Here is a 26,462-nt window from a genome sequence, read left to right on the forward strand (position 1 = left end):
CAGTAACCTTGGTGCCCAAAACAAGATAAAAGAGTTGTAAGTTGGCAACTGCTGCTCCAGCTGAATTGAGAAGCCAAGACATACAAAGATATTACAGAAATCAAAGACAGATAGAAGAACCTTAAAAATGGTAGTTGAAGATTTTAAGAAAAAGTTTGAAATAAAATCCTTCTAGGACCAGTAGCCAGAAAGCATCCTGGCAAATGCTGGAACACAAATACACAGCTTTCAGCTGAGATTGCCTTAGTGAAATGACAACAGGATACCTGATGTACACCAGAGGAGACTCATTTCCAGCAAAGAAATTCAAATTTGCCCAGACGACAGCTAGCTCAGGAATAAGGCTGTCTAGAGAATAGATTAAGGCAGGATATGCAACAAAGCCCTTTCTGTTCAATCAAACCCAGACAGAAGTAAGTGCACTGCTCCAGCTCAAAGAAACCAAAACCTAATTGTGCCCAAGGAAAAAACAATGGGGAGCCTTATTCTGGGTATGGTCTAATCAAACACCTGCAGTCACATGAGGCTGCTGGAACAACGACACCTGGTCAGGTTCACAGAAATCAGCAGAGGATCCAAGAGAGCTTGTGCCCCTCACACAGCCACCATGGACTTCTTTGGGATATAATGATTGCAGACGAACATAGAGATAAAACCAAATCAAAACTCACCAGGACACTGACTTGAAGATCAAGACAAGTGAAAGGAGAACACAGACACTCCAAAAAGCTAGGGAGCTTGGCATGCATTTTGATTTTCTTTTTGATCTTTTACAGCAACTAGCAAGCCAATGGCCTTTATGAACGTACAGTCCTAGGTCTGATGCTTGCTGAGAAAAAGTGGATGCTAGATTAGGTTTTTTCTTTTTTTAATGATCAGAAATCTTTTAAAACTTGGTTTGCACAGCATGAATAAATTTAATTAAAGGAAGCAGCAAAACTAAATACCAACATGCCAAAAAACTGGCCACAAACCAAGTGGATGCTTGTATTTAAAGTAAGTCAAATCAATATAGGACATGCTAGAGAAAACCAGCTAGGACTGGAAAAGGAAGGTGCACATTTGCAGGGGCAGACATTAGGAAGATCAGTTCCCTAGTTCCTACTTACATTTCAGCAATTAGTGGAAGTGATAAAAAGCAGTCATTCAGTGGCCTGAGGAGATGCAGTGAAGCCAAGAAAGAAGAAACACTAAGCTCACCTGCCTAACTGACTACATGTGGAAAATGAACTGAAGTCTGTTCTCAGGGAAAATAAAAATTTTTGAATACAAGCAAGAACTCTGGATAGTTAAGAAACCATTGAGCAAACAGCTGTTTGATTATTTGCACTATTTTGCAGTTCTGTGGTATGTTGGATGAACTAAGGGCATTGGAATCAATACACAAGATTTAAAACATGGGTTTTCAAAGACTTACACAGTGAAAACAACAGTTTTTCTCCTCTATTTTTGTGCTCTCTCCAATAATTTCTAATTCTCTATTTGTCTTTATGGCTACTGTTGAGTCTTGAGCCAACATTCCCAGGCCTATCACAATGACTCCAGGAGTCCTTTCCTGCATAACAATATCTAAAAGACTTAAACCCACAGTTTAATGATTCTGAGAGACTTACAAATTCAGTCTGCAAAAATGCCTTCTAAAGAGAGAGCCCAAAAGAAATAGAAGATCTGTACTCAACTAGTTAGCTACAAATAGCTAGAAAGACTGTAGTAGCAGTATGTAAGGTAGCAAGCTAATAAGGAAAGGTGGGCAGTGCTTGGAAATTTGTGTGACTCAACCCACATAAAAGTTCTAGCTCTTAAGGCTTTTACAAATCTGGAGTTGGAACAGACAGCTATAAGCTGCTGGATGATCCTTATCCTACAGAAAATCCTGTAGTGAAAAGAAAACTTCAGTTGCAAAATGTCTGCTCTAAGGCAGCAGTCCCAAAAGGGGTTTAAGCCAATCTAAGTGCAGCTCACCTAGCCTGCAGTCCAGAGTCTGGAGTTCTTCCTTCAAGGGCATTCACTGCAGAAATAAGACATTCTACTGTGCAAGTCAGAAATCCTTCTGTTCTAAACACAAGTACCAAGGATGCTGGGGACCAGGCAGTACTGACATCAGGAGGGACTGAGAAGGTAAAGAAGGAGTAGAAATTATTAAAATACTGAGCATGCAGCTATGCAAGTCAGGTTTATAAGAATTACAGCAGTTATGGAATTCCTACCAAGACAAGGGGATCAAATCAAATCTATCCCAACTAAGTGACTCCTCACAAACCCCAGGCACACTTTGGGATCTCAGACTAATCTGCATTGCACAGCAGAGGAAAAGGAGTGGACAAAGTCTGTGGTGAGGGCAAAAATTAGGAAACCAAATAATTTCTGATATGCTGAAGGAGTGAAGCTTGTTAACATTTTAATTTGTTGAATTATTCCCTTTTGTGCTGTTGGAATGTGTCATTCTTCTGAAACTCCATCTGGGCAACGACCAGAACTGAAACAGAACGAGACCCTTAATGCTTGGAAGCATCCACAGCCAACACAGAAAACGTTTTCTGCCTGCAAAACCAGAACTGCTTCAACTTGACTGCTAAGTTAATTTAAAAGGAACATTTAAACAGCTATTGGGACAAATGGAAATGCAAGGGCTACCATCCAAGATAATCACTAGCAAGGGCAGGCCTGATGAGATGATGAACGCTGTAGGCTGAGACACTTTTTGACTGAAATGGATGTGCTGGAAAGCTGGCCAGCAGACAGCCAGCAAGGTGAAGCTGAGTGGGAGCAGAGCCTTGGGCATGGACCACACACAGAAAACAGCTCAGATGTTTCTGAGAAATCAGTCTGTTGCTTATTACTGTCCTTCTCAGAGAAAGACATCCATGTGCAATCTCTGGAATAAACACAGAGGCACCAAAGGTTGCTGACACTCATTTGTTTCTAGTCCTTCATCCTCATATTACCAGAACCTAAGATAATAGCTATGCCTCTGAAGAAGGAGTGAGTCCTGGCATGGTTAAATGGCATCTTGCAATCAAAACATACTTGGAGAACAAAAAACCCTTGTATGCCTTGGAACACAGTGTTTATCCCATAAACATTTCTTCCACTTATGTCCTTAAAATATCAGACCTACCACCCCTTCAGCACCAGCACTCTCACCATTCACATGCTCCCAGCAACAAGCCCCAACACCATAGGGGATAAATGTCTACAGAATGAGGAGCTGAGAAAGACTGAAAAGAGGCATCTTACCTCTATGACAGCGAGCTTTTACTGCACAGACATTCAGATGCTGGATGGGCAGGAAGGACATGACACAAAGGTGAGGTTTATTGCTGACAGGCCAGATAAGATGACAGTGTTGGCTGTAGACCCACCACTGACAATCAAGGAAAAGGTGACTTGTGCTGGCACCTGCTGTCTCCAAAGGATGAGGAGAACAAAAGAATACACCCTATGCTTCCTTTCCAAAGCACCTTTAGCTGTTGACTCCTCGAATTGAGCTGATCAGCAAGCTGGAGAACCACTTATCCACAATGTCTGCCCTCTGAATCAAGAGCATGCACCCTTTGCTGTCACAGCTCTAAACAGAACCTGCTGGCTACAGAGGTGGGATATGCTGAAGACTTAGGCAAAGGCAATACCACTGTCCTGGGGATATGAAGCTGACCATCAATGCTTCTGCTTTCTCGATATGTTTCTCTTTTGCCATATTCCATGGATCAGTACCTGCAGGATCTGTGATGGAAATATCATCTCCACTGCAATTTCTGCAGTGCTTGGAGGACACCATTGTTCTACAGCCTAAAAATCCCTGTGTGAGGATTTAATGCTCCCAAGTGCCTCTTGGACATCAAACATTTTGAAAACTATTAGCTCTGATGGGTTTTTGAATAAGGCCCAGGGAAGGCACTTCCTCAATATTTCTTATGAGGAAAAGGTAGCTCTGATCTGGTAGAATAAAAATTACTGAGAAGGAAGAAGAGAAGGAGAAACAAAGTCCACAGAGCCCGCCTCACCTGTAAGCAAGGAAATGAGATTTGATTCACTCTGTGATCCTGAGGTGTATTCAATTTCAGCCTGAATTTCCACTGCATAAATTCAACTTGGCTGAGCAATGTCCCCATTAGAGACTGTCCAAAACAACCTAAAATTACCCACAAATGATCTTTGAAGCTGAAGGTTCAAAGCCTTGGTGAGGTGGGGCTTTTTAGCATATTTTTGCATAAGAAACCCATAAACCCATGTCTTCCCAGAAGTTTGAAGAAGACAATATAAAGAAAGCAATTAGATACAGTGCATACACAACTCCTTATTGTTGCCAATTAATCAATTTATTTATTTAGTTCACTGGTTTAATTTCCTCTTCCTACACCACAGAGAACAACTCTGGGTCTGTTTTCTATGAGTCAAAGGGATTAGATGACAAGCTGAAGTCACTCACTAAAAGGACTTGAGGGTTTCAGTTCAGGGATTAATAACTCAGCAGCTTTTTCTCCAGATTTTAAAACCTTTAACTTATATTGCATCAGCTGGTAGTTTTATTTGCAAAACTATTTTTGTTTAAATGGGAATCAAACCCTGCTCTTCCCAAAATGCTGCTGCATTGCTGTCTTGATATTATTCTCACATCCAAATTTTTGACTATATGTAAAGAGGATTTCATGCTTGCTTAGGAAATTTCTTAAGAAACTGCACCTTATACTAATACACAAGTTCAAGTTCTACTTGGCTTTTCCTGAATAACCAGACACAACAGCTCAGCAGTCCCCTCAGGAATTCAGCACCACTAGAAGGGCTGGGTGAAAGCTTTGGACCAGGTCTCTCTGTGTCTTCAACTCAGTCTCACATTTCAAAGAAGATTTACAAAATGTTTGCCTGCATTTGATCACATAGTAACACACCTTTAAGGATAAAGCAGAGGGATCCATTCTCACCCTCAGCTAACACAGAATAAATTGGTTCCACACTTATCTTGCTAAGAAAGTCAGTGGCAGAAGCTAAAGGGGGTCACATTTTTAATTACCCTGTAGAGACTCTGATCTTACAGTTCTAAGTATCATTTGCTAAAGGGAACTTCAGTGAAATAGTGCTATAATTTAACCCTAACACTACTACATCTTAGACTCTATAAATAAAACACAGAAGCAAGTCTACAGGTTGAAAAATTCAGGTACTTTAAAGGTCTGGAGTTTCTTGGAACCTGAACTGGCCTGACTCAGCAAAGACTGAATTTCTTCCACATGCCTTTTTAAGGCCCAGCTTGTGACTGTGCCTAGAGCTTTTATTTGGTGTATTTTCACAAACTGCAATAAGTAGAGCTGTTCACTTTGTTTACTGCTTCTAGACAACAACTGCCATCTACAATCAACTCAGAGAGGACAGCAGGGCAGGGCTGGCAGCAGCCACCAGATGCAGCATAGCAGCAAGTGATGGCTGTGCGTTAGGAAAGGTCCCATCATATTTCCTTCTCAACTCTCTAAAATATGTGAAAGGCACTAATTAACAGGCTACCCAAGGCACATAAAAGCCACAAAAAAAGATATCCCTAGTGTCCTGTTAAGGCCCAATCCTAAGATGACTACCAAGGCTTTAGGAACCAACTGAACTCTCCCAGTCACAAGTCTCCAAAACTGATACCAGAAAGAATTCCAGAATCACAAGAACTGCAGAACCAAGAAAAGCAAAAAAGCAATAAAGTGACCTACTTTATATTTTGTTATCACATGTTGAAAGAGACCGAATCATAAAATGCCAGAAAGGCACATGCAAAGGAATCCTCAAATTGCCTGCACTGTCAGCAGTGTGACAGCACTCAGCCTCCCACAGAAAAAACAAGGGCAGGGAAAAAACTCCACTCAAGTACTGTGCCACAGAGAAGGGAACATACAGTAGGAGCTACAGAGAATATAAGAAGCCTGAGATGCCACTTGCCCTTATCCCAGCAGGCTCATCAGAGCCTCTGCCAGGGAGGGACACTGAGTGTCAGAACGATCGCATCGCCTTTTCCAAGAGAAAGGGACACAGGACAGCTGTCTTAAACATTTCTATTTCTCCAGCATCTGTTCCTGACTCAGTCACAAGTGGCAGGGCAGAAGAATGTGCAGCAGTCTGTAAACACCCAGGTACAGCTGTGTGAGGTGACTACAGAGGGTTGACAGCCCAGAGTCTGGATTAACCTTTTCAATAACAACGCTGTTAAGCACTGGAATGTAAGGGGTTCGGAGAGTGTAGGCAGAGATTTTCACCCTCCATTCCCCAGGTTTCTACAGATTATTCCATAAAAATAATTCCCACTTATTCCCCAGATTTAACTTCACAGATTTTTGCATCATTCTTTCCTAAAATAAAGATCAGGGTCAAGCCAACTGGTCATTTTTCTTCAAGCATCTTAACTTGACCTTTTCCAAACTCGTCACAGAAAAAGGTCTCCATGACATACCTAAGCTGAAGTCATGCTGAGTTATGATCTCATGTATGAAAAACATGGCAGCTTCAATCCTCATCTCACAACAGAACAGTTACCTGCATCTTCAAATCATGCCTCACTCAGCTGAAGGGTTTCTGGGTGACAGTGAGGGACCAGGCTATGCCTAAAGCTAACAAGATCACATGTTAACAACTAACTTCCTGAGCAATTAGGACAGGAGTGGTCAGTGACCAATTTCTCTATGCTAAAACATTTGGTATGACATTAACTGCCCAGCCCCAGTACCACTTACTCCTAGTTCTGATGCATCAACACACTAAATAGCAACAGAAGCACTTTAGGACTCAAGCAGTCCAGGAATATTATCCCTCTGGGCACTTCTGAGGGTGGAAAGCTCAGCAAAATCTGCATGGTGTGGAAATCTGTCACCAACCAGATAAATTAAGGTTTAGATCATGTTAATATTCTGCCCTGCAAAAAGTGTGTCACGCTCAGGTATCTGCAAAGAGGCTGAGATGAAGTATTACAGCAGATTTCTTTTTATTCTTCTGAGAAGGGGAGTTTAGCCCAGCAACAGACCTAAGTTTTCTTTCTATGCCTATAAAGTGACTTGTAGGTGGTACTGTAATTAAATAGGTCCATCCCTTAAAATAGAAAAGCACATCTTTACAGCTGAGGTGAGAACTAATGCTCTGTAGTGAGATGCTTCCATCAAGTCACTAGTCAGTAGTTTTCAGGAGCATAAATGACAGGGTAGAAAATTCCCAGCAAAGCAGCCTGGATGCAAAAAATATAAGCAGACAATCAAAGTCTGAGTTCCAGCATGCCTACCTCAGCTCCCTCACAAATCCACATTTCTGTTTTCATCTGTGGAAAGATTGTTCTTGTTCTAGTGTTTCAAAATGTGCAACAAAAATAGCAAACAAAACAGCCTTAAGAACTCTACACTGCAGTTCACAGCCAGCTTTCTTAAGAAATGAAAGGGACAAAACCACCTTCAGATACAGTCACATAAAGCTCCATCTAGAACCATGTTCTGTGCTGTAAGCTGTTTATAAAATGACAGATAAACTTTGTGGTGACAGATGTTTCCTGCAAGCTGGACAGATGCCTGCCTCCAGCAAACGACCACCATAACAGAGCTGAGCAGAGGCTGGTACCTAGGCTTGGGGAGGGGTGTATCTGTTTCTAGTGCAGAAGGGAACTGGAAAAGGAGACTCAGTCATTAATCAGCCAGCTAAGCACACTCTCCCTTTAAACACTTGGAAAGAGAACTGCTGGCAGAATGAGAGATATCTCAGGGTTCTGTGGGACTTTCAGATTCACATATGGATTGATTCATCCTGGGTTTGGAGCATTATTTGCCACTGAACCAGGAGAAGGCTGCAAAGCACAATGCACGACCTAAGTGAAAAGAGTGGTGCCTTACTTGCAGGAAGAGCAGTAGTTTGGTTTACAATAAGCTGAAGAACCAGAGGGGAGTTGAGAGCAGTGCCCAGATTCCCACATTATTCCCACAATACTGTTACTTCCAGCTTTCCATTGTTTTAAACATGCTCATGGGACTCCAGTGCAGCTCAGGTTGCTCTGAAAAAAGGTATTGCAGACCTTCCTAAAGCCAAAGCACCCCAAGAAGAGTTAGCTAGCCACCTCATGTCAGCTCCCTGACACTAAATCTCATTGCTATAATGATGCCTTGTCTGTCCCTGCAAGCAGCTGCCACTGTCTCAGAGACAGAAGCTTGCCCATGCCATCACAAACAGCAGAAGCACTCATAAGAACTGCTACAGTTTTCACATAGGACCCAAACCCAGCATTTTCAGTGGAGTCAGGAAGCCACAGAGTATGATTTCAACAGCATTCTCTGTTTGTTTTTACATCCAACTCAAAAACAAATGCAGTCTGCCAAATTACAGCTGCTGAGGAAAATACACTTGGGAAACCTCGATAGGGTTTGTGCACAAATAAGCCTTCAGCAGGACAGTTCATTAGTGGGATTCTGCACACAGTGACACTTAGTGGCAAAGTTTCCAGCTCTGAGACGAAGGCATATGGCAGGAGTCACTGGAAACAATGTTATTAGGTGGCAGTCTGCACATTACTGCCTTCTCCAATTGTTGAGATTGTAACAGGAGATTTTCCATACTGATCCATCTTACTGCCAGAGGTCATCCTAACTAAGACCTGTTTTCATGGAAGAGGAAAGCTTGCTAGTTTAAACTAACATTGATACAACTGTGACACGCCAGTTAACACTGACACCAGCGATGCTTGCTGGGTCACATCAGCTTATTCTGAAACAGTATGTACTGTCAGACAATGCTCCTCAACAATTTACCAGTTTCTTGTCTGGGAGACCAGAATACATTTCTCCTCTTCGAAATTCTTGCTGTGAAGCATTATTTGGTGGAGAACATAAATCTACAGATCGGAAAATGTGAAAGAGGAACTCCTCCAAATGGGTGCTCAGGTGAAAGCAAACACAGGGCTATGAATTAATCCTCCTGCAGGCCTACACCCCTGCCAGCTATGAGGCAGATGCTGCTGCTCAAACAGCATGTGCTGCCAGCATTGCTCAGCTCCCCAGGAGCTTCTCTGTGCCTTAACTGAGCCATGGGGGAATCCTGGGCCCTCTGACTAAGGCAGTGGAATTGATTTACAGCCTCTGGCACTTGGCTCATGAACCACCTTCCCCAGCTCCCATGTCTCCAGACATTCATTCTCCCAGCTTGCTGCCTTTTGAGTGGCACATCTTGGTTCCCTGAGCAATCCCAGTGCCTGTCCCAGATCTCCCATGAAGACACGAAGAGTGACACACATCAGGGGTGCCATCCTCTCCACTCCTAAAAGGTTTGTCTTTGAGGACCCTACTGGGGACAATAAATTTCTATGTATGTCTTAACATCCAAATGTCAAGTGTCAGAGAGCCAAAAAAATCAATCTTACAGCTGAGTGGAGCTCTGTTCAGATGTGGCACCTTTTGGCTCAGCAGCATTTACTCTCCTGCTCTGGGAGGGGTGGAGACCACAAAGCTCCATTTGTTTCCCACTCTGAAATCACAGCCATGACCCAATTTGTCACTTTTGGGAAACAGCTGCAGCTCCAGCTAGGATCCAGGAAAGGAAGGCAGAAAAACATCATCTGTAACAGCAGGATCCTACCAGAGAGAAGGAAGAGCAGCAGTGTCTAAAGGCAGGAGTTTTACTCTAAAGAAGCTCCAGAACGAGCAGGGCTGGCAGTCACTGCAGTCAGTCCCCTTCTGTGAGAGGAAAATGTGACTCCAGGAGTGGCTGCTGACAGCCACACTGCTGTCTGTAGCTGGCACAGCAGGCTGTGCTCTGTCTGCTTTCAGGACTACAGGGACACTGAGTGTAAGGAAGCCTAAGGTGGAGCTCAGGACTAGAGTAACAAATCACAGCGCTATAAATCCAGCTTTACAGAGGACAGCCAAAGAAGTTTGCATGGTATCTATAGGTATTCTGGCAAAAGCCAACATCTATTGTTCCTGTTTCACAAGGGATTAAAGAACCTCCTCAATCTGAAGTTTTACAAAATGCAAATTGAACTGTGCATTCACACAAGCCAGACGTTGACAGCTTCTGCTTTAATCACAGATGTGCAGAGTTGTAATTTAATCTTTATAAATGCAGACTGTTTTGATCATTCTGTTGCAATCCTCCGTGGAGCTTTCCCTGCCCTATACAGGCACTTAACAGTGACAGGAATCCCTAACACTGCTCTGCACTTCCTCAGCAGCCTTCCCTGGCAGATCCCACAGCACTTCAAATGCTTCCTGGCTGCCCTCACTCAGGAGGACACAGGGCTCAAGGTTTGCTCAAAGCAGCACAGTGAGAGCACAAAGCTAAGACCCCACCCTGCAGCCCTTTCCTCTAGCAACCCACAGACCCTTTTCTAGGTTTAGAAGCAATAAAAAGCAAGTACGTGCAAAAGAAGCACATATAAAGCAAATCTGAGAAGTGTTTTGTGAAACAAACTCACTGGTAAAGAGGACAAGCACTGGGACTAGAGCAACATCAGCCTGTCTCCACAATGCAGACTGGGAGCTCATTACAAAGCTGAACCTATGGTTCATGCTCAGCACAGTCCCAGCTGTGAATCAGGCTGGGCTCAGAACTCACAGCACTGAGTGCAGCTTCAGTAGCCTCAGCACAGAAATCTATCCAGCTCCACCAAGATAAGCTGCATTCAGTGGCAGCCAGCAGAGCAGCACCTCCCCAAGGCAGATCTTGCAAGCCCCGTCCCCAGCACTCAGTGGTCACCTGCACCACTGCAGTCGTGGGGCCCTTATCAGTCCCTTCTGTAGTGGCAAAGCCAGGCCAGGATGTGAAAACAGCCCTAAGAATTGAAGGCAAGCCTTGCTTTGAAGTTTAACGGATTTATTTTGTTACTAGTTTGTACCTCAAGGCAGTCCCTTATCTGCCCAAGAGGGCAGCTCACAGAAGTGGTGGAAGCAAGACATGCCTCAGCACCTGCAGTGCACAAAGGGTGGAAAGACTCCTCTGCTCCAGGAGCAGCCCAGGTTTTTCAGGGAAACACTGCCTCTGAGGCCAGAGCAGCTAAAAGTCCCACCAACAGAAAGGGGCAGGATGCTGGGGCAGCTTTGTGGTGAGCCTGAAGGAAGGGAATGGAAGGGTTTCTCCCATTTCTTACTGGAACAGGGCTGCATCTCTCCAGTAGCAGCTGTTTTTAAAAATCCAAGTCCTTCTTTTGTCTCTCTAATGGCCTAGCACACTTGTCCCCCTCCTCCAGTGACGCACAGTTTACTGCATTCTGCATGTTAATAAAAGGCACTGCACAGCACAAAGTCACTGCTCCAAAGCTCACCTCCAGCTCCAAATCTCCTTGCTGCAAAGCTGATCAGACCTTGGAGTCTGTTCAGACCCATTCAGTCTGGCACACTGCATAAAGCAGTCTGAGGTGTTAGTAAACAGTAGGGACATTTCTCTGATAAAACAAAAAACAACAAAAGCAACAACAACAAAAAAGAGGACAATAGCTAAACCAGAGAAAACTCCCATCAGCTAAGCAAACCAGCAATTTGCCAATTCCAAAAGACTTTTCATATAGATTCTTTCCAATTTCACCTGGTGCAGCTCTGCTCTTTCTATTTAAACGATAAAATCTGTTTCAAGCCATTAGTCATGAGTAGGTGTCTGTAATGAGACCATGAAAGCCAACATCCCTGCCTCATTTGCAAAGACATGATGACTTTAAATTAAGGTCTTGCCTTGGTGATCCCTCCTTAGCTGGAGTTTCACGTTCCCATTACTGTGTGCAACACACCCCCAGCAGGCTTGAGACCTTCTGCCCCAAAGCTCAGTGCATTCCAGAAGTGAAGCACCATTATGCCAAGACCATTATAAAGTATTTCTCAAGCCCTCACAACACTTTATATTAATGTAAGAGATTAGGGGGATTTACTGTGGTAGCACCTAGCACTGACAGTACTCTGCATTTCAAAAATATCAAATGCAGACATTGACAAGAGGCTTTTAACACCACTGCCAGCAGCGCTAAAAAAAGACAAAGCATTTGGTATCTGCCAGTGGTTTTGCTACTAGTTATGGAAACCAGAACAGCTTGAATAAACCCTGACATCAATGGCCCGGCATTAAAACACTTTAGGGCACCTAAAACCAACTACACCCTTTTGTGTCTATTTTCACAAGCCCCTTGTGGAACCTCCTTGAGCAGCACTGCAGGTTAGTCCCTCAGAGCCTCACCAGGTAACAGAGGCCATCTGGATGGCAAGGAGGAGCATTCAGCAATTGAGGTATGACCTCAGTGGCCTGACCAAACTGGATTGCAGCTACTGGTAGTGCTGGGTTAGTGCTTGGACTACATGATCTTAAAGGTCTTTTCCAACCTGAAACAATTCTAAGATTCTACCTGAGTTAGAAAGGCACTACAGTGTGAAACAAGCCAAGTGTTACACTCATTTGTCACAATTTCAAAAGTGATAGAGTTGTCCTGTTTTTCCATCACAATCTTTGCTGGCTCCCAGCATTTTCCATCTGCAATTACCAGACATAAAACAGGTGTTCACAGCAGTCTCTCACACTGAACTTTACTTCCATTTTTGAGATGCCATAACATCCCCACTGTGGCTGGGAAAAAAGAGGGGCTTCTACTAAAAAAAAAAAAAACCCACAGAAATGTTCCTGACTAACAAATAGTATCAGTCCTGTGTGTCTGACATCTCAATTTTAAGACCCTTAAAGAGGAAATCATGGAGAGAAAAAATGCCAAAGAGAAAACAAGACCTCAGTGAGCAGTTTTCTAACTGGCACAAGACTTGATTGGCATGCAAGGCACCGCAACACATTCCTACTCAGAGAAGATTCAACCCAAACTAATGGATTCCTCTCACTTTGGCCTTTCTTCAAAGCTCTGCTACACTGCTATCAGGCAGAGCTGCCTTCTTACAAACAGCTGCTCTTTCACATCCAGAAAAGGCCAGATGTGAGACCCCACCTAGACCATTCATGCTGTGTGTTCATCCTTTCTGTTTGTCTGCTCTTCCAGAGAAACTCTTGTGTTGCTGTTTCCTCACTGCCTTGACCCTGTTTTCCACAACTGCTTATGCTAGAAAATATTTTGGGAGCTTCTCAGATCAGATATGGCACTGAGAAATTCTACTGCCTCCAACATATTAAGTACAAGGCAGTCCAATCATCTGGAAAGTACAGATAAGCCTATGAATTCATTTCATAAAAGGCTATTTTGACCTTTGACTCAAGAATGTACCAAAACCTCTTTGAAGACATGGGAATAATCACTTGCATGGAAGAGCTAGAATTACATTGGCAGTTAATGGCCAACCCCATCTTTTGACTGTGCAGCATATTTCAGTCCCTTAAAGGATGGGCAGGGAGGAACCAAATGTGTTGAGAGAACACCACAAAACAACAAATTAACACTGTAGTCAGGTTTAACAAATTAGCAAGTGAGGAAAGACGCCAACAACTAGCTAAGACATTCCCTGCTTCATGGTGAGGAACTACAGCAAGGTCAAACCAGCTCATGACTGGGAAGGATTCTGAGTTTGCCTTGGCAAGGAAATGCTTTGCAGAGGGCACTGAGGATCCCATTGTGTTTATAGACTGAAGTGGATCATTGTTTGCTTGCCCCTGGGAATCTCCCACTCGCTGCTGGAGAATATGGGATGGAAAAGGTCTTTTCCCACTATTTCTGATCAGAACATTGGATAAACCCCTTAACATTGGATAAACCCCACAACAGTCAGCAAAGCAGTTCCATGAAGTCTTACAAATATACTTGCCTAGACCAGAAACCTGTATATTCAGACTATGGTTCCTGGAAATCTCTAGGGCTGAGAACATACAGTGGCATTAACAGCCTACCCTTAAAACAATCCCACATCCATCATTTTCAAGGGCCTGCAAATCCCCTCAGCATGTAATATTGTTAAAATTAATGCTTGTAAATAAAAAAGGAGAAAGCCCTGAAATGACAGACTTAGAATAGTAATAAATGGACATTGGTAATTAACAAGGTAATAAAGGCTGCAGTAGGATTAGGAAAAGAAAAAGAGCAAAATCTCTTTCAGCTGATTACTTAGCTACATTTAAGGACATTAATATATAAAAATAAATAAATAAATAATCTAACACATGAACAGGGTGTCAGAACTTAGCTTCAGGTGAATTTGAAACAAAGCAGAGCAGCTGGAAATCCCCCTTCAGACAAAGCTGTGTCAGACATACCTGCCTGATCAGCAGGAGATTACCACAGAGGAGTTTAAGCAGCCACACAAGAATCTAGAGAAAGACTGGTGTCTGAGAAGGAAATCTTAATTAAAAGGAAAGTTTTACCCTTAAAATTCTAAAAACAAATGTTTCCACTAAAGAAATATAAGTCTTCTGAAACTACTGGAATAACTCAAAGGAGAAAATGACCAGTCTCAAATGTATTATCTGTGTGTGGACACACAATCTAAATGTCAGCCTTAAATATTTCAATGTGGTACACTTCAAAAGACAGGGCTATAAAGGATGGTGGATTCTGTGTAGAAAATATTTAAGGAGAACAGAGAAATGGGTAATTAAGTGAACACACAATTTAAAACAAAGGTACATCTGGCAGGAAAAACAAAAAAGGAAAGAGACTGCAGCAGCCAGAAGGCAAGCTTGATCCCTCCCCTTCCCACACACATGCTGAACAGCTCACACAATGAAAACAGCAAATTCTGCTAGCCCACAAAAGCCAGAGCTGGGCTTGATCTGGGCCAACTACCAGTATGGCTCATGCACTCAGAGCCACTGACAGAGGGGAAACCAGAGTCCAAACACACAGACCTGAGCACACTGGCACAGCTGCAAGTGGAGGCAAGAGTTCTCCATCCCTCTCCTCCTGGTGCAGTAAATTGCAGGTGAATAAACACCCAGGGACCACACACTCCCTCACCACAGTGACATCTCCCTTATTTCTCTGCAGTTCATCTGGGGCTATTATTGCTTTATTTTGTTTTATATTCTCCCTATGTTGAGAGAAAGCATGAAGGGAGAAAAAAGAGAAATCTGTCTGCCTTTCAACTTCCTAATCATCTTCCTCAAAATGCTTCATGCATCAGCACTGATTTCATTATCTGCCTGCTGCTAGGGATTTTATTTAAAGAATAACACACAAGGAAGAAAGGATTTAACCTGACCTCCCTGAACTGCTGGGGGATGAATACTACACAGAGCTGACAGTGAAAAGCTCATTTCCTTTCTCAGACTAACTCAAAGACTATGCAAAATTCCCCTCTATCCAAGCCTCCAGTTTTAAATTGGGCTATCAAAGGCTTTTCTTTTTTAGAGGCCTGGGTTAATGTAATCAGTGTATCATCAATGAATGAGGATTGATAACACAAACCATCACAAAGCATAGCTATGGATACAGTGACTCTCAAAGGCAGAACAGTAAGGAAAACTGAGTGAATTAAAACCAATGTTCTTCTATCCAACTATACCAAGAAGATAATAGAAGCCAGTAGGGGCCATCTTTTTTTCCCCCCACTGCATCAGTACAGCATTCATCCTAACTCTTTGGGGTGTTACATATTACAGATCAAGTAGGTTACTAAATGAAAAGGTTGGTGGGAAACATGGAAAGGTATAATAAAGAAACAGTACAAATATCATGGACAGAAAGAGAAATGATTGCAGAGCAGGATACAGCCAGGATCTTCTAGCACACACAAGTATGGGATCCCATCCAATGGAAGGGGCAACCCAAGGTGACTTAAATGAAGTCTGTCCTGGACTGCATAAACAATTTCTTCTCCAGAAGGTCCAGAGTTGTTGATGTAACTGTATCTGGGATGATTCCCCAAGCTCTCATTGGCAGCTCTGCATTTTGTCCACCACATGCTTCTGCAGAGCCATTTATCTCTCTAAGAGTGATTAATGTATAATTCTGATATTTTATTTTGGGAAATAGGCCATCTCTTCCATTCCTGAGACTACTCACAGTAGCCTATTTTCAAAAAGCCACGTTTACAAATTTATGCAATACCAGCAGAACATAAAGATAGTAAACCAGGGCAAATTAAGGAAGGGAAACCTAACACAATCACCCTCTTTATTAAAAACCTCTGCTTTTTAAAATCTAACCCACCTGAATTCAATTACCCTAGAAAATGTTTATCAGTTGCTGTCAGAGCTCTAGGTCCCCAATACCACCAAAAAAACCCCATCAAACTACGTTCAACAGTTCTCTGATAACCAAATTTGCTGCCAAAAACTTCCTGTCCCATTCTAAATGCCAGCATCCTCACAGTGTCCAAATACACTTGCTGACAATGCTGAATACTTTGCTTGTTTGTACCCATCCTTCTACATCTGCAGGACCAAAATCTCTCTGTGTGGTGGTAAAATTGGCCAAAGCAATTCTTGTTTCTTGTTCCTCATCTGAACGAGGAAATGAGAGTCCCACTTGCACCTCCTACTGCTGCCACATCACCAGTCCCAGGGAGCACAAGGTACTCCTGAACACCCACATTCCAGAGGGCAACATGAGAAAAGGCCATGGCATGCCTGGCTTACCTGGTCCTCGGAGAGCTGTGATATGTGATTCACTGCAGCATAAGACTCTATCTTCGGGTTGAAGTGATTGATGATGGCTCTGAAACAAAGGAGGGAAATTTTCAGAGGTCTCAGGAACAGCTTAGAGATGCAGCAGAAATTCCCTGCCAGAGTAGGTGCACATGGAGCCAGTCCTGCATGAAATTCTTCCCTCAGCACAACGTAGTGTTTGCTGTGCTGATGGCAACGCAGATCCTGACAAAAGCTCACTGGAAGGTGCAAGCACAGGCACTGTCTCACACATGGGTGCCTTTGTCCCAGCAGATACTGGCCTGAGCTTGCTGCTCTGGCAGGGGGAATTGCTGGGAACAGGCTGCAAACTGCTCTCTGTTCCAGCAGAGCCACAGCAAACCCAGCCATCACTGCCCCATCCTGCTCAGGGAACTGCAGCCCCTCAGCATGGCCTGGCATTTTGTGAAACTTTGTTGCCTGATATGATGAAGCTGACAGTTTATTGCTTTGGATTTTCACTCCATTTAAAACATTATAGCTGGCTGACTTGCAGTCATCCATCACTACATCCACTACATTTTGAATTCTTACCATAATGACTTCAGTCCTCACCCCAGTTTAGATCATTAGAGAGAACTTATGTCACTGTCCCAAACACAGCAGCAAATACTGGTTATTCCTGCTCTTCTGCCTCATTTCTCTCACTAGCTGCACAAATCTGCACCACTCCCTTTCCCTTCTAGGTGGATCTAGAAGCAGATGTGAGAAATCTGAAAGTAAAATAACAACTGGGGGAAAAAACCCCACCAAACTGCAGCTGGAGCATTTCCTTGGCCTCCCTTCTGCTCGTCAGGTGCTGCTGCAAAGATAAATGGCAGGACAGAAAAGACTCCCTGGAACAGAGTTTGCAACTGCTCCAGTTGGGCTATTACTCATGGGCCCCACTGCTGAGATAAATATTCACCATGGGAATAGGCCATGTCAGTGCTCAGCACAGATGAGTTCTGACCGTGCCTGGAGAACACTTGCTCAGCCAGATTACACTGCAGCAGAGTCAGGGCTTCCACTCCCATATTCATCAGCATGAAAATTCACTCCAGTCCTCCCTGTTGTACTCTAATGGGTTCCCTCCTCCCCATTCCTCCACCTGCAGAAGGACTTTCAGCTGCTTTCTCCCAACCTCATCACAGCTTAAGAGCTTGTGCCCCAGTCTAGGAATACTTGATATTCAATGGTGCCAGTCAGAACAGGTGGATAAAAACCTATGTAGAAGCATCTTTAATTTAAATACACAGTTAAAGGGTGTGGAAGGTGTGGAGAGAGGGAACAGGAAAAAAAACCAACCAAACAAACACAACTCCAAAAACCTCCAACCCAAACAGAATCTGCAATTCATTGACTCAAAGAATTGTTTCAGTTGTAGGGAGGAGACCTGTAAAGCTCATCTAGCACAACTTCCCTGAAATGAGCAGACATATCTTCAACAATATCAGGTTGCTCAGAGCTCCATCCAACCTGACCCTGAATGTCTCCAGGGACGGGTCATCCACCCAGTTCCAATGCCTCACCATTCTCATTGTTTAAAACTTATTTCTCATATATAATCTGTATCAATTCTCCTAGTTAAAACCATTATCCCTCCTCCTGTTGCGACAAGCTCTGCTAAAAAGTTTTTCATTAGCTCTCTTGTAAGTCCCCTTTAAGTACTGAAAGGCTGCAATAGTCTACCCACAGCCTTCTCTTCTCCAGTCCTCTCAGCAAGTCTTCAAGGAACGGTTCATCCCTCTGAACACTCTCATGGCTCCATCCAGTGTCCATGCCCTCCCTGTGCTGAGGACACCAGAGCTGGGCACTGCACCCAGGTGGGGTTTCAGAGAGCAGAGCAGCAGGACAGAATCATCTCACTCACCCTCCTGGCTGTGATAGCATCACTGCAACGCTCCCAGCCACACCTCATCACACACCAGGTGCCAGCCAGCACACAGGGCCTGTCACCCCTGCAGCTGCTCCTACAGCATCCATACAGACCTGGCACATCCAGAAAACAAATTCAGCAGTGCCTCTACCAGGCTTTCTGCAACCCCTTCCCTCTGGAGAAGGACAAACACCCAGGTGGAGACATGGCCACTCTTCCCATTTCAGTGTGACCAGAGTCACAATCACACTGTCCATTACCCAGCCTCTCCAGCACTCTGGCTTTCAACTGCCAGCTTCATGCCTGGCTGGAGTCATATTTATACCCCTACAGGACACATTGCAAGTTATTGAAAGAAAATGGAACACAGACTTACAACAACTTAACTTCTGGCTTGACAGAAGGTTTGGCAGCTCAGAGGGGTTCAGTGCACTCACATGGTTCCAACATTTACCAGGGAACAGATTTAGCATTCATTTGTACCCACTGCTGTGAAGCACTTCAGCATGGGCTGCCTGCTCACAAGTCTCCCCTTGGATCTGAGCTAGTGGAGCAGCACCTGCAATCACAGCTGGGATTCACCAGTGAAAGCAAAACCAGCAACCAGCTGCCACTGCAGTGAGAATCAACAGACATCAAGGAAGGAAAAGAATCTGAGTCTCCTTCCTCATTTCCCAAAAGGTGAATGGGCAACTCCTCAGTGATTAGATGAAGTTCAACTATTTAATTTGTTTTAATTATGCAGAATTCCTCCCCAGTCTGACCATCTGCAGAGCTATCTTCCTGAACCCACAGGCAGCCTGGGGTAGAGAAGCATGAAGAGCTTGGATTCAATCCTGACTCTGTGCAGCCAGGTTCTTACTGCCCAACACACCCACCAGGGCCAGGCTTTGCACATGGTACAGCTCCTTCTCATCTGCTGTAAGATATTCCATTGCTATCCAGGCCAAAAAACACCTTTCTGCATCAGCTGTTGTCATACACCTCTGCTATTCTTCCATCTCTCAAAATACATCTTGTCCCTGCGGCATGCTTTTGGCAACTGGCCTCCTGGGATATTCACTGATTAACAGCTGGAATTCACTTTGCAGAGATGCCTCTTCAATTTGATCCTGGAGAAAATGCAAGACCAGAACTTTGAAACACAGTGTTATTGACAAAAGAACCAGTGGTTCTGCCACCATTAGTTCCCACACCAGCACATAGCAGCTGATCCTTGGCAATGATTTATTTTTACACTGTGATTGCCTCAATTACTGCCACACCAGCCAGCAGCTTCGAGGAGGGGGAAGGGAGCGGTTAAAGCACTTAGAAAAGATTTGTGATTATGTGTTCTACTGAGATCTTCATATTGATCATGGGGGAAAAAAAGAAAACCCTTGTGTTTGGTATTCATGAAACGTGAGCATCTTCAACACATTTGTAAAGCAAGGAAATGGTGAAGTGTCAACTGAAAGACAAAATGCTGCAGTTCCCACACAGCCTTCCACAGGATGGGCACTCACATGTTTGCACACTGCCAAGTCCCTCGGTGGGGCTGGCTGCCATGTGTCACACAAATTTCACAGCACCTGTGGGACACAATTCTCCAGGGACTGAGAGATGTCACTTCAGACACACTGCCTCCTCTGACAGATCCACAGTTCAGCAGTGAACTGACAAGAGGACACTGTCACTGGACAAAGGAAAGATGCTGAATAAACAGAAGGCTCAGGAATCAAAAAAACGGCTCTCAGTGTCTTGTCTTGAGATTAATGCAGGGTGCTCTAAGGCAGATCACAAGCCATCTCCACATTCTATATTTCTCAATCTCCTGGGGAGAGATGTTATCTCCCAGTAAATACACAAGGCATACCAGTGGTCTCCAAGAAACACACATCTCACATCACTTCTTCATGCAGCTCTTCAAGCTACCTACACACCATGATGCCAGAAACATGTAGAGACATATATTGAATGAACCTGCATATTTCTCAGGATAAACAACCTAGGACACTTGAATTTATGTGTCTTTGCATTTATTGCATATTTACTGCATTCATTTAATTCTTCATGAGGAAGAGAATGATTGCAGGAAAAACCACTCTGATTTAGAAGACTCAAAGTGCAGATGAATTATTTATTTGTACTAGCTGTATTAATCATGTTATTAGACAGTAAAAGCAGGTCCCACTGTAACAGGTATTGTACCAATCCAGAGTGGTGGAAAGCCTCTGTCCCAGGGGCCAAGGGTCTCAAATGCAAGAGAACAGGGAAAGCACAGAAAAGCTCGTTGGCAACAGAATATGTAACAGTGCTGCTCCTGACTGAGCATCACAAAACAATTCAGTTTGAGATAAACCATGGACAGAAAAAACAGAGAAAGAATACTGAAGGAATTATAGAGAGATAGGAAAAAGGAGATAGAAGGGCAGATAGGATCAAGATACACAGAGGTGAAAAACTGCGGAACAGGGAGGATCAGAGAAACAGCAACTCATCCCAGGGCAGTCTGTTCTCTGCAAACTGGAAAGCTCCAACTGCTGGAAAGTTTCTACTTTGGCTATTCTTGAGGCTGCAGAAATTGGCCAGTCCTGAAGCGACTGTTATTTGCCCTTTCTCCCTCAAAACCACATATGCTGGAAGGTGAGAAGCAGAAGAATTTCCATGTGGGCCCTACTGATTTTTTGTTCCCCAAATAGGGACGTGACACTGTGGCTCTCACCTAGAGCTATGGTGAGAGAAGGAATCCCCCAGGCAAGCTGCATTCCCCCACCCTCACTGTGTTCACTGCAACAGCACTTGCTTCTGCAGTGGCTGCAGTAGCTCTACAGACAATAACATTTATAAACTTAGGTTTATAGTCTTTAAAAACTGTCTTAAGAGTTCTCTTTGATACAGAGAAACAACCAGTGGTGTCCTGCAGAGAGGCCCAGAGCAAAAGAACTTCTGAAGACACAAATTCTGCTGACTGGAAAGGGCTCCTATGACAAGTAATATGGCATGCATGGAAAGAAAAGGTTTAATTAATTCCTGAGTTTAATTCACCACTAATTGTAACATCAGGTGTGAGAAGTGAAACACACCAGCAACACGAAGGCACTGGGCCCACAATTAACAGGATCCTCCAGCCCAGGTGAGCCTCCATGGTAAGGAAGGCACCTCATCCTCCTTAACCTCCCAATGAGCTGGGCTGGGTCCAATGTGCAGGGAAAGCAAAATCACTACGCTCAGGCAGGCAGCATTTCTTCAGCACGTTTTCTCTGACCTCCAGACTCTCCCCATCAAGTTATTGCAGATGAGCTGTCTAATACCCACTCTTGCCTGACAGCAGCTACATTGCCAGTGTCCCATAAGACAACACTGTCCTCTTATCCTGAGCAACAAAGTAAAGCACTGTGGAGGGGCTGAAAGTAGGCTAAGGGAAGAACAGAAAGGCTGCAAAGCTTATTATAGAGATGGGAATGCTGAGCCATCATTTGCTGCATGAACCTGGCCTTTGCACCTACCTCACAGGTCCAGCATGCAGTGCCTGACAAAGTATCCTTATGGATTCCCAAACATTTCTTGCACAATAAAAGCAACACCACAAGTTCACTTCTTCCTACATTGTGCTAGAGTGGAACAGAAAAGCAGCAGCTCTTGGCTGGTATTTACCCCTTCCCAGGAAATCAAGGGTGACCTTATACTCACTGCAGACATTCATCTTCTCATCTGCTCATGCCAGCACAGCACACTGGGCAGCAGGGAATGCATCTCAGTCCTCACTGAGTAAAACTGAATGCAGAGCAAAGGCAGCCAGTTCACTCGCCCTCTGCAATGAAAACTGCCACGATCTGAGATGGACAAATACTCCAGCACACACTAAGCCACATGCATTATGAAGGCTAGGAATAGGCAAGCAGGAAAGGGCATAGTTGTCTGTCATCATACTCCACAAAGCTGCTTTACTTTAAAAAGGAGGCCTGGGATGAAGTAGTTGTTGTTCAGGAACAGGAATCAATAAGTAAACAGTTTCTCTGTGATTTGCCACAGCAGTTCCCTCTCCCTCTCATACATCTTAGTTTCTCCTTTATGAAATGGAAATAAGAGCAATCACTTCCACAAAGTGTTTTACCCAAGGTGTAAGACTCAGTGTTCTACTATGTGGTATGTTGGAAACTGCTCAAGCACAAGGCAGCAAGTAAATTACACACAACACAGAGACCAAAATGAACACAAACCCTCTCTCCTTTTCTCCCATACATGCCATCATAACCATGGTTGCTGGAGATTTATGCAAAGCTTCCAAGCCAATCTTCCTGCAGCAAGCTGTGTCTTCTTCCTGCAGCAAGTGCTGTTTGGGGCAAGGATCTTGCTGACATTGCTCTCATAGGCACTCCCAGAACTCCAGATAATAAAACCCCATCTGTTCCATGCCTGCAACAATTAGATTGAGTTGCTCCATATGTACAACCCCACCTGGCAGGAGGTGAGAGGGTTTAGATTATTTTAACACACATCCATGAAGCATTGCTATGAAGTACACATACCTACCATACCTAAGCTGTCTGCAGCAATTAAAAGCAAGCAAACTCCCTGGAACTGTGCACCAAATTCTTCCTTCTACTGTGGTTTAACTCCGGTCTGTTAAATTTCTTTTGCTCCTACAATTTAATGAGTACTGACATTAAGCTGAAAGTCCACAACTCACAGTGGGAGGCACCTTCCAGACACAATAATAAACTGCAGGGAAGAATCCAAGACAAAAGGATATTTTAGTCAAAAGCATTTGCTTTAGAGCACACTGAAAATATCCGAGTCAGCACTGCAGCATTTCAGAGGAGAAGCAACTGCTACACCTGTTCAATTCTGCCATCCTGAAAACTATTGATCCCAGTGACAGCTTCCATGGCAGAGGGAGATACACGCTCTATTTATGTAATAAGGAGGGGACAAAAGAGTGCACACACAGCAACTGAGCTTCTCCATTTCTCAGCATGGTTTCACCAAGCTCCCTTCTGCAGGGGCAGAAGCAGAAGTTGCGCTTTCTGAACCACCAGGCAGCTACACAGTGCATCTTGGCACTTCAGTGTTTGCTGGATACTAACCCTCTATCACCACAGCTGCAGGATATGCTGATTTTCTCTTTTTACAGTTCATGGCTATAAATTTAAGTCAAGCAAATCAAATACCTCACTTAACTTCTATTTGTCTCCTTAACTAAGGAGATCCTCACGGGTGAGCAGTTAACTCATCTTTTGGAACAGCTGCACAACCTCACTTGAGACTACAATTTAGGGAATTTATCCACTCACCTATTTTCACACAGCCAGTGCATCACTGGAAACTAATCAAAGAATCATTTCTGTTCCCTTTTCTCAATAAGTAAGCACCAGAATTCTTAGGTATATGTAACCAGTGGCACTGATATTTTAAGTGGTATGAATGACAAAATAAAAAATATTACCTAGGCACAGAGAGTGAAAATATCTATTGAAGCACAGGGCACCAGACTGATCTGTGCGCTCATCTCCCAGTCTGTAATTGACTGCTCTACAACAAAGCTATCACTTGATAACAAATACATTTCTCATCTCAAACATGTAATTTATGAGAGATCAAATGACATATTTTATGGCACATTACACTGCTACAAAACATCTGGCTAGTAGTGGTGAGAGTGTGGCAAGAGTTTACATGTACCAAAGTAAAGACATTAAAAAGCCAACCCTTCACTACACCTCAATTCCAGAGAGCAGCAGGTAACTACACTGCTCACCTCTGACTACAAACAGAGCTGGAGCTGTGTGATGGAACAGAGGAACTCTGTGCTCAGGCCACCAGCACTAAAACCTGCAGCTCACTCTAGCATGTCACAGGTGTGACAGCCAGCCATGATTTATGTCAGCATACTGGATTTTAGGCACAATATCTGTGCTTCTTCCACATCTGTGTTACCAATTTTGAAGATTCAGCTGACTTTGAAAATGAGAAGTCCTTCTTTGAAACTTCCTTAATATATGCTTTTAAAAAGTACCTTTTAATTCCCATGTACAAGGCAACCTGCTCTCTAAAACAAACAGCAAAGTATGAAGAAATAATTCATCCAGAAGGCAAGGGAAAAATAAAAACTAAACAAAGAAAAAAAAAGAGGGTAAAAAAGCACATTTGACAGTAGTTCACCATACATGTTTGCATCGCCACTTTCTCTGGTTAGGACCTGAAGTAAAGCATTATGGCAAATATTTATTCTCTGCAAGTGCTATAAGTGGGTCAGCATCTACCCATTGCTTTATAATTCAAGTTACAGGATGCCATCCAAGCCTCGTGAGACACAAGACACATGGCAAAACCTCAAACAGAATCTTAACCTGAAGTTTTTTAATTACTCAGTATTTAATCACAGGATGTTTAACTTTGAGGAAAGCCTGGATTATTGGATACTGCATCTAGCACAAAATACTGTACAGATGCACACACCAGCTTCCAAACATATCAAGCTAAGAGTGAGACTTAGAAAGTTTCTAAGTCATCCCACTGGGACCTTTTAAAGCTCTCTGAGAAAGGCTCTGAGTAGGCTGCTAGTTTAATTAACTTAGTGAAAACTTGCCATCAACCCTGCATTATCTAGAGCACACTGAAAACGACTCTTATTACCTCATTTTGTCAGGTGTGAGCCAGCAGGTATTGCATGAGGTCCTGAACACCCTGTTTGCAGGCTGTGGCAGCAAGACAAACCTCTCTCTCTTTAGGTCATGGAGGAAACCTTATTTTACTGACTCAGAGTAAAACCTGTGCCTGCAACAGAAGTCCCAGAGGGAAAGGAAGGCCCTGAAGCATCAGCATTTGTCTGTATTGAGTGAGTGAAGGGTTAGAACAATGCAATTGAGTTGTGAAGTAGCTGGATATTAAATTACAGAGAGAGGAGGGGAAGGAACACTGTCTAAGCAAGAATCAGCTACAGTCAAACCTACTTTGCAAAGGAAATTAAAATGAGTCCCACAACGGTATTTAATTAACTTAATTACACCAAGTGTCAGCTACGGCTGTACCTGCACAGCCATGTAAATCAGGGTTCACAATATCAGCCTCTGAGATACCACCAACTGCCATGCCAACCAAAACCCATTATTTACAGTCCAATCCTCTGAAAATACAAGATGTCGCAAACCTCCCTATGTTTTTCTTGTCAGACAGGTGCAAACGAGAATCACATTTGTTGAAAAATGCCTAGTGGAATTCAGATCCTTCCAAAATCCAGGACCAAGACCGAAGCATGGATTCTGTTGACACTCCCAGACACACCCCAAGTGAATACCACATCCTCAACAAAGATGTCACCACACATCACCTGGGACAAGGTGAAGTTGGTTTTCAATGGCAAGGAAAGCTGGAGTCCAACAGCATTACAGCTGAGTGAATGGTATTCTTTTCAGGATATTTATTTAATGTCTGAAGGACTGGAGGACCTGTAGTTGATTAAGATTCTGTTTTCCTGAGACAGGCTACCTGGTTTATGGACCAGTGGAGAGCTCCATCTTATCTCCTTTGTTGTATTTCATGTATACCCATCTTCTTCCCCATTTAATTGCCTTAACCTGACCCATCTCCCTGAAAGCCGAGCCCCCTCCATCCCAATATCCACACATCTCACAAGTGTCTACACTACTGAGATCTCTACTCTCACTAACAGCTGATGATCAGAAGCAAGTGATTTATTGACATTGATCAAGTTACCAATTGAGTTACTGGCAACAAGCATGTTGTAAACCCACTGTTCCTGCAGAGCAAAATGCCACAGATAAACTTGCCAGTGCCCACAGACTCCCAGTTCCAGACCACAGGAGGACTGGGATAACTCATCACAGCCCAGAGGACAAGGGGGAACTTTTTTTTCACTCATCTGCCCCACCAAGGGTTTCCAGAGTCAGTTCAACAGAGCTGTGGTTTTCTGGGTTTTGCTTTTACTTCACCCATCCTTATCCTGCAGTGGATTTCAGGCAGATGTTGACAAAACCTATTCAGCTGAATCGGCCGTTGAAGTGCAAATCTTTGGGAACATTTTCCCATGTCACAGTGGGAACATTTTCCCATGTCACAGAAGTAGAGA

General features: G+C 43.6%; 1 protein-coding gene across 2 annotated transcripts in view; it reads right to left on the reverse strand.

The window, feature by feature from the left end:
• ARMH3 (armadillo like helical domain containing 3) overlaps positions 1 to 26,462 on the reverse strand; it is a 121,685-nt gene that overhangs the window by 16,139 nt on the left and 79,084 nt on the right. For both annotated transcript variants that reach the window (XM_054277134.1, XM_054277135.1), the window contains exon 24: positions 16,486 to 16,564. In XM_054277134.1, coding sequence (XP_054133109.1) covers positions 16,486 to 16,564 — 79 coding nt within the window. The remainder of the gene's footprint in view (positions 1 to 16,485; positions 16,565 to 26,462) is intronic.

This window comes from Melozone crissalis, unplaced genomic scaffold, assembly GCF_028551555.1.
Source record: "Melozone crissalis strain CALT ecotype California unplaced genomic scaffold, PUWL_Pcris_2 ptg000019l_1, whole genome shotgun sequence".
NCBI lineage: Eukaryota > Metazoa > Chordata > Aves > Passeriformes > Passerellidae > Melozone > Melozone crissalis.